Here is a 9,097-nt window from a genome sequence, read left to right as displayed (position 1 = left end):
TTGATGTCGTATTGATAAAAATCGTTAAATGTAAAGGGCCGAACCATGAAGTTTCTTTAGGAGTGGAAGAAATTTTTATGTCTATCCGGAATACAAGAATGTACAATATTATAACATAGTTGAAAAATATGGTTAATATGTTCCACTTTAAATATAATTTCAAAATTTATATTATGACAGTTTATTAAAAAATGGTCCAGAAAACAAATAGATATAGAGTTGGAAGGAAAGTGACATCACAACTACGCGCTGGAAAACATTCTCTGGTGAGAGGGCGAGGGAATGAGTCTGAAAATGCAAGCAAAGAAAGCTTTTGCTTTTTCTCTGTAGTCTTCATTTCACAGTACCTGTCACTTTACCTTTTGCCTTCCCAAACCTCTCTCTTTCTCTTCCCCAACTTTCTATTTGGTAGATAATCAACTTCTAATTAAGTATTAATTTGCTGCTTTACTTGAGTTGTGACTGCCCCTCCACCCCTTCTCTCTCTCTCTCTAATTTTTTTGGTAAGTCATCGCACTCCCCCCTCTCCCTTTCATCATTTCAGTTCTCTTGTTGCTTTTACTTTGAGTTTTTTTTGCTTATTATTATTGCTGAATGTTGTAGCTTTTTATTCTTTTATATATCTCTCTCTAGTTTTTTTGGGAAATTCAGCACCCCCAAGACTCAAAGACACTAACTTTGAGCAAAATTTCATTGAATTTGGTATTTTTTCCAATTTTTCTCTTCTGGGTTTTTAGATTTTGGGTCAAGTTTTGCTATAGGAGCAGTACTTTCTGTTTTTATTGTATGGAATTCTGTTCCTGCAATTGATTTAAATTGAGTTTCTGGGTTTTTTGAAGGTGTTAATTAGGTGGCTATGGAGATTGACGATGCCGAAACGAAGTCAAAGATGGAGGATTATGAAGTAATAGAGCAGATTGGGAGAGGGGCTTTTGGAGCCGCCTTTCTTGTTCTTCATAAGACTCAGAAAAAGAAGTAAGAGTATTTTCTACCAACCTTTTACCTTTTGAAATGAAAGTTGTAATTAGTAATGTAATTCTTGTAATCTGCAATATAATTGTGTAATTAGAGACATAATTTAGCAAGAAAATTGAATAGCTGGATAATAGGGGTTGTAATTGAAAACAGAATTCAATAAGAAAACCCTACACGTTTATCAAAAGTCACATCTCCGGGGTATGAATTTTTGGACAATACTTTATATGTTGATTGTACAACTTTTGTCTAACTCAAATTTGCTTACTCCAATCTTTCTCCAACTTTGTTTAATTATTAAATTTTCCGTTTAATAGGTATGTATTGAAAAAGATTCGTTTGACTAAGCAAGCGGAGAAGTTCAAACGCACAGCTCACCAAGAGGTTGCTTCTTGAAAACTTTTTAGATATTGATAAATTTAGAACCGAGTGCCAGCTACAAATATTTTTCCTTTATTTGTTCTTTAAAAGTTGTTCCAATTTTTTGATTTGCTATATTTCCAGTTAAAGGGTGAGGCTTTTCTTTTTTCCATACCATTTTTCCTTTTAGGAACCAAATGTAGCATCAAATATCATCTTACCTGTTTTCTTGGCAGTCAACATAGGACATACAAGCCCCAACTTTCTTATTTGTTTGTCCATATCAGCACTGTTGTTCCGGTTATCTCAGTTTTGTGAAACTTACATGTGTTGGCTGCACTTCGTCCTGTCAGAAATACCCAGATCTATTTTTTGACAATCTACTGGGAGATGCAGGCGTGAAACAATATTCATATGAAAGTAGAATACACGAGCATGCGCTCACACAGACATTGAGAACATGTATCTCATAAATGATGCATTATTGATTATATTATGGACACATAATTATAATAGATCCTTGATTGTAACCTTCTAGATTTGTAATCCCCAGTTACTATGATTCTAAATATCATCTTAGATTGTCGATAACACTTGTTTCGTTCTCAATATCTACCTCATATTTTGTCACCTGTGAACCGTATTAGTTTTCTTCTGATATTTTATCTTGTGATTTCGTAGTAATTTTCTCTGAAAGATGTGTTTCCTACTCAATTAATCGCAATCTCTATTATTCTGCTGCAGATGAATTTAATTGCAAAGTTGAATCATCCATATATTGTGGATTATAAAGATGCTTGGGTGGACAAGGTGAATCCATGATTCTTAAGTTTCATATATTTGAATTGGACTCAAGAGTATATTTTCGGATAAGTCTTTAGCACTTGTAGCAAAACTTGACTTCACATGCGCATGCTTAAAAGTTTATATTTTCTGCAGGGAGACTGCATATGCATTGTAACGGGCTATTGTGAAGGAGGTGACATGTAAGTAGCAACAATTTACATCAACGATATTCTAATTATGTTTTGGCTGGTATGACATAATGCAGTTTTCTTTTTTCCAAAATTAGGAATTAAAAGAGTCATATTTTAACATCTTTTTGCTTCTATAACAAGTTTAAATACTTAATTTTGTTCCTCAAGTTTCGTCTAAGTATAAGCTTGAAAGTGATTGACAACGCACATGATTTTTGGACAAAATATAGGAGGAAATCTAATATCGTAGTTACTTAGTAAACATATTAAACAATGTATATGTATTGATCAGTCCTGTTCTTCTAAGGTCCATAAATAGGGGCCTTACGTGAAGTATTGTTTTGGAGTCCTTAGATCAGATATGGACAGCCGGGATTCACCTCAACCGCCTATATCTAATCTAGTGGATGTTAATTAAGACCTCATTAAGGACCTTAGGAGAGTATTTCTTCCTTAAATTACTTAAGAAGTAGAAAATAAATTGTAATGCTTCCAGTGATTACTGAATGATAAACTTCTAATCTGTTAACAGGGCTGATATGGTAAAGAAGGCCAGAGGACAATTTATTCCAGAGGAGGTAATCAATTAGATTTGATAAAACTTCACGTCCTGTATATCTACCTGTATAAAGGGTAGCAAGCAACTGCTCTATGTTGTTATTCTGTTTTGCCCTGCAGAAGCTCTGCAAATGGCTGACTCAGTTGTTGCTAGCTCTGGACTATTTGCACTCCAATCGTGTACTTCATAGGGATCTTAAGGTAATATACTAATATAATACCCATAGTTGCAGTGAGGAATAATAGTATAATAGCTATGATGGTTAATAACATAAAATTCAATGATTGCAGTGCTCAAATGTATTCCTTACAAAGGACAATGACATCCGACTCGGTATGTATACATATTGATTGTGAAGAGAAGCACTGTTTCTCTGCATTCAGTTTGGTTTCCGTATTTGATGTTTTTAAAGAAATGTATATGTTGCATGGACCTTATAGGTGACTTTGGGCTTGCAAAACTACTCAACACAGAAGATCTTACTTCTTCGGTATGGACTTGCATTTATATTATTTTATTGTCTTTATGCCTCTACCTACACAATTCTAGTCTGTCTCTTAGAACCCTGTGGCTGTAAACAAGCTGGAAGTTCCAAGTATTTCTTTGAACGCCTCTTCGTTCATGAAAATTTCCATAGAGTAGTTTACAAACCTCTCCTTCCCCACCAAGCACTGGGTTATCCAACAAGGCCACCCAATCTTGGAGAGGATATTCCTCAGTATTTTTGGCCTCTGGTACTGGCAGCTATATCACTAAATTTACTTATTTATGTCAGTTCATTTTCAATCCCTATATTTTCAACGTAGGTTGTCGGAACTCCAAACTACATGTGTCCTGAGCTCCTTGCAGATATACCTTATGGCTATAAATCTGACATATGGTCGCTTGGTAAGAACTCTAGTCTCTTATAATTATACTTTCCTGGCTCATGACCATGATTTAGAACCGTTATAACTGTAGTTTCTATTGCTTTTCAGGTTGCTGTATGTTTGAGATTGCCGCACATCAACCTGCATTTAGAGCACCTGTAAGTATAAGCTTGAGATGTTGATGCCTCATTGATTTTATGAGCTGCCATTCTGAATGACTTGATTATACAGGACATGGCTGGGCTTATCAACAAAATTAACAGATCCACCATTTCTCCTCTTCCAATTGTGTATTCTTCCACACTGTAAGTAATTATCTTTAAAACCATCGAAACCATGGTGCTATTTGAAATGAATATTTCAATTGCATATTTCTAATTAATATGATATGTATCGACTTATATGGTATTGGCCTCGGATCATAGGAAACAAATAATCAAGAGCATGCTCAGGAAAAGTCCGGAACACAGACCAACAGTGAGTCTACTTCCCACTTGCATGATATTTGAAGAAAATTTATTTTTGGCTCTAATACCCGCATGATCTATTACTTTAGGCAGCCGAGTTATTAAGGCATCCACACTTACAACCATACGTCCTTCAATGCCGCAATGCATCATCAGTTTTTCTTCCTGTATGTCCACAAACCAACTTAAAAGATAAAACTCCAAGAAAATCACCACCTAGCAAGCGCAGCAGTGGCAAAGACAACAGAGAGAGAGAGGCTGGAAAAATGAACCACGTGGAAAAGGTCCAACCATTTGGGAGCAGCGCTGAACTGACGCATAGATATGTAACAAACATTGATAACCCTGTATTCACAGCTAGTGCAGAGGAGCTTGAAACCAAGAGAGTTGATCCTACTAGCTGTTCTTTAGAAGTATCCAATGCCACTGATGGTTCAAAAGATGGGCCGACTGATTCAGAAGCATCTGTTTGTGATAAGCAAGCTGACACTACCAGTATAGCACAAAAGGAAAATACTGAATCTGACATTGAGGTTACATCAGAGAGCGCATCAAATTCTCAGCATGAAGAAGTAGAAGAACCAACTGCGTCAAATTTCAAACAATTGAAAGAGGTTGATTTCAAGACTCCGAACAGTGAGGACGGAATGGCATATGAAAATCAACAAGTTCTTGAAGGAGCTAAAGCAGAAAGAGAGGGGGCTAATGAAGAAAATTGCAGGGTATTGGCGGTGCCCAGTGTAAGCGGTACCCAAAAAGTTGGGTCGATTGATGATACTGAAGTGGAACCCAGTTGCTGTTTAGAGAAGGAAAGGTCCAATGTGTATACTGAAGTTGGTAATGTGGAATACTTGTTATCTGAAAACAACAATGAAAGCTCCATACAGAAAGCAAAACATGAAGTGGTGGGAAAGGCAGACAATAACAATTGCTCTGCGCAGATAGAAAAAGGTGAGGCTCGTGTGATTAAAAAAGCAGCAAGTGATGTAGCGGCAGTAGGCAGTGATGATTCTAAGAGTGAGTGGGAAAATCCAAGTCAGCAAAGAGCTGATGCCCTTGAGTCTCTGCTTGAGCTATGCGCACGTCTACTAAAGCAGGACAAACTTGATGAGCTTGCCGGCGTGCTAAGACCATTTGGAGAAGACGCTGTCTCTTCTAGAGAAACAGCTATCTGGTTGACAAAGAGTCTCATGTCTGCACAGAAATCTAATGGAGAGTCCTAAGTTTTAATGGTCAATTTGCTTGTAATTTATGCAAAACTGTTCCGGGAAATAAGAAAAAGAAAAAAGAGTATTTGTTTCATCGTATTGACTTAAAATTTGTTTGTCAACCAGAGTGTTATTTGTTGAAGATGTAGAGTGGGAAATAACATATTTGCAGATTGTTACTCACATTGGCTCTACTGGAAAATCGATGCGATTAACTTTTACTGTTGTCTAAATATACTGCATGTTTTTTCACTTGTACAGTTTATCTTCAGGTTTTAACCTTAATGAGGTGAGAAGAAAGGTTTGAAGGATCCAGGCAAGGGAATGCAGGTAAGTAAATATTACATACATATATATATATATACATATATATAAATGGATTATTAACATTCAACAATCTTAATCACATACATACAAAAACATCCTTAATTTTCTCTTGGAAATCCCAATGGGATGTCCAAGTAAATATTCCACTTTTTATAGTCTCATTGAGAATATTTTTTTTGTTCTCTGAGCTTACTGCAGGTAATAGCCAAAGAAGGTCACGAGGAAGGCACCGGCCAGAGAGCCGACAACGGGCATTGTGCTGGCGGTGCCTGATGGAGCAGGAGCATGAGCTGAGTCAGGGGAGGATGCTGTGCTTGTGGTGGTAGCAGCTGAGCCTACGGGGGAGGTAGCTGAGCCTACGGGGGCAGTAGCTGAGGCCTTAGGAGTAGCTGCAGCTGATTCCTTAGGAGCAGCGGCAGCTGGGTCCTTAGTAGCAGCGGCAGCTGGGTCCTTGGGAGTAGCGGGGACTGGGTCAACAGCCAAGACAACGCTCAATAAGGCAGCAAGGACAATGATGGCGAGGGAGATCTTCTTCATTTCTATGATGAATATTGTGAAATTGAGGATAAGTTGATCAAAAACACAGCTGCCTTAGAGATAGGATATGAAGGAAATTTCTTTATTACTTCTTTGATTACTGCAGTGCTGAGGAAAACAGAGGAAAGTTGTTTCAATTTATAGGGAGATTTTGAGTTATGTGATTAGAATGAAACAATTTTTGGTGGTTGAACGTGTTTTTTGCATGGTATAAGGAAGGAAGGAAATCATTGAACGATGTTTTTGCGTACCCGTGGCCACAAACAAATGCACATTTCTAGTTCGATTTGTTGTTTTGTTCAACTTCTAACTTTGGGGCCATTGGACTAAAACACATCAGAAAATTGGAACAAACAATAAAAACAACCATTTTAATTTGCTTGGTAGATCGGGAATGACCAAATTGGTGAACTGTTGGTCAAAGATATACACTTTAGCAAATACGTAGGGAGAGTACATTCATTTTAGCAAATATGAAGCTCCCGTTACAATGCTAGCTTGTACGTAAGTAAGAGGTTTTAGGTTCGATTCTCGCCAAAGACGAATTTGAATCACATTATTGCTAGTCCACTGCAAGGCTAAGTTCATATCAACGAGCTTAATTATTATTTTTGTATTATTCTTTGTTCACTTATTAACTAACTAGTACTATAGTTCTAGTGGTTTTACTCCACTTGTAAGTGAGAGGGTCTTAAGTTTAAATCACATGGATGACGATGTCATATAATATTTGTGTTGAGTTTGATGTCTAGCTATGAATGATCTATTATGTAGGCTTAGCCAATTCCCTATCCCTGAGAGTAGAATATCGCCTCCCATTAGAATTGAATATCATTGTATCAAACAAAATAAAAAAACTTTGTTCACTTATTATGAAAACCAATCATATATGGTGGATTATGACATATTTGAGTAAATCTGAAATTACATCTTATTCGAAATTAGTGTTACTATGCCTTAATTTAAACCATGTACTGTGTCAAAATTAATTTTGCTACTCTCAAGAAAGTAAATATGAAATTACATCCGGCGGTTCTTCAAACCATCGTTGCACATCTTAAAAAATGACTAGAGCCATATAATTAAGAGAACTTTCAAACGACATTTTGAAATGTGTCATTTTGAATGTCCTTTGTTAATGTTGCATTTGTAGAGTTTTTGCAGTAGTTTTTGGCGTTTAAGCCGTTAATTGAATGTTTACTGATATTTTGAATGTTCCTCATCTAAAGATAGGGTTAGTAATGAAAAAAACTCTCTAAAGTGGATCTTTCCCATCAACTTCAATACAAAGATTTAAAAAGAAGTTAATTAATTTTTCCCTTCATACATTAATCAAAGAGAGATGGAGAGAGAAATTGGAAAGAATAGAGGCAATTCAATTAATTGAAGAAAGTCTTTCACCAAAAAAAAAAAAAACAATTATTTCAAAGAACGTAGCATAGCTAGTTGAAATACATGAAATCAACACGATCTCCTTTCTTCTCTTGAAAATTAATCCCATCACCATCTCATGAATATGGTCTCACTTTCCAATTTGCCGTTAAAAGAATTACTTATTCCCCGAGCTGAATAATTAATTACTGAAGGTAAAACCCAAAGAACGACAAAAGGGAGGCCCCAGCCAATGATCCAACGACGGACAAAGTGGCGGAGGCGGCACCACTTGCTGGGCCAGGGGCAGCGTCCTTGGTGGCAGTTGGAGCTCCGGTGGCCGCTGCGTCCTTCGGGGCAGCAGCTGCCTTCGGTGCATGTTCCTTACCGGCTGCCAAGACCACACTGATCAAGGCAGCAATGACGATGATGGCAAGCGAGATCTTCTTCATGTCCATGATTGATTGAATGTAAACTTGAAGTGATAAAACTCTGAGTTCCTTAGAGATAATATTGAAAGAATAAAAAAAAACTTCGTTCTTAATTGTTCTTCGCAAGTGCGAGGAATTCTGAAGAAATACAATTTTATAGGGTGGAGTGCTGGTTATTATTAGAACGAAACACTTCTTGTTAGTTAGTGTCAGTTAAGAATAGGTTTAGAATGAACACGTGTCTGGTTTTCCATGGCATGGGGACAGTGTTATTATTTCTTTTTCTTACGAGTGGTATGAATATCCAAATCATTTTTTCTTTTTGGTTTTACACTTCCAACTTTTTTTTTTTCCCTCTGGGTCTTTTAGTTTCTCATAATTTTTGGGCTAAAACCTGTATGGATAACATTTTAAATCTGTACGGATACAAGTATAAAGAATTGTATGTGACACATTCCGATGCGTAATGTCCATCTGAACTCTAAATCGAGCTGTGCTGGCCGACACCCAGAAGGTGACTAAGCCATAATGTGTAGTGGAGTGGAAAAATTGAATAAAGTGTAGTGGGGTGGTAAATTGAATAAATTTAAACCTAAAAGTGCCTAAATGGAAGAGTGCGCACATGAGCGGGATTGAACACCATTCACACGTGATGTCAGAACATAAGTAAAGTATAGTAAAGGTAGGATAAGAATTATAGCATTGAAGGTAATCACCTATACCAAGATTTGGTAAGAATCCTCGTCGACACAAAAGCTCTGCTACTAAAATCTGGAGGGGCAAAAAATAAGGATGAGTGGGTCTAAAAATAAAGTTTTGTAAAAACCTTTTCGAAAAAATAATAACCCCTTGCCGTAAAACAAGTATAGCTTCCACATATAACATACTACGTATAGTATGAAAATACAGACTGTAGCCAACAATATCTCAATAATGAAATATGTCACAACATTTCGTAAATAAACACATAATGTCGGTAATCACATAATTTCGCATAAACAAACATATCATATCAA

At 36.7% G+C, this 9,097-nt stretch overlaps 2 protein-coding genes across 3 annotated transcripts; one reads left to right on the top strand and one right to left on the bottom strand.

Moving 5' to 3' along the window:
• Positions 1 to 228: 228 nt before the first annotated feature.
• Positions 229 to 5,598, top strand: LOC125470848 (serine/threonine-protein kinase Nek6-like). 2 transcript variants are annotated; one of them, XM_048570515.1, is made up of 14 exons: positions 229 to 503; positions 840 to 975; positions 1,293 to 1,359; positions 2,080 to 2,145; positions 2,275 to 2,321; positions 2,845 to 2,890; positions 2,991 to 3,071; positions 3,162 to 3,204; positions 3,312 to 3,361; positions 3,678 to 3,759; positions 3,849 to 3,898; positions 3,972 to 4,045; positions 4,166 to 4,217; positions 4,297 to 5,598. In XM_048570515.1, exons 2-14 carry the CDS (start codon positions 857 to 859, stop codon positions 5,428 to 5,430), a joined length of 1,911 nt encoding a protein of 636 aa, XP_048426472.1. In that variant the 5' UTR covers positions 229 to 503; positions 840 to 856; the 3' UTR covers positions 5,431 to 5,598. The 2 variants fall into 2 exon arrangements, with proteins under 2 accessions (XP_048426472.1, XP_048426473.1); XM_048570516.1 differs by lacking the exon at positions 229 to 503 and adding an exon at positions 548 to 702.
• A 333-nt stretch (positions 5,599 to 5,931) lies between these two features.
• LOC125470826 (outer membrane protein H.8-like) lies at positions 5,932 to 6,279 on the bottom strand. The gene has a single exon (XM_048570493.1). The coding sequence runs from the start codon at positions 6,277 to 6,279 to the stop codon at positions 5,932 to 5,934; it is 348 nt and encodes a 115-aa protein (XP_048426450.1).
• Positions 6,280 to 9,097: the final 2,818 nt, after the last annotated feature.

The sequence above is a fragment of a genome, unplaced genomic scaffold, assembly GCF_019419815.1.
Source record: "Pyrus x bretschneideri cultivar Hongxiangsu unplaced genomic scaffold, Pyrus_bretschneideri_v1 Contig53, whole genome shotgun sequence".
NCBI classification, from domain to species: domain Eukaryota; kingdom Viridiplantae; phylum Streptophyta; class Magnoliopsida; order Rosales; family Rosaceae; genus Pyrus; species Pyrus x bretschneideri.
Note: the sequence above shows the minus strand (reverse complement) of the source record. Positions and strands in the feature narration are given on the sequence as shown.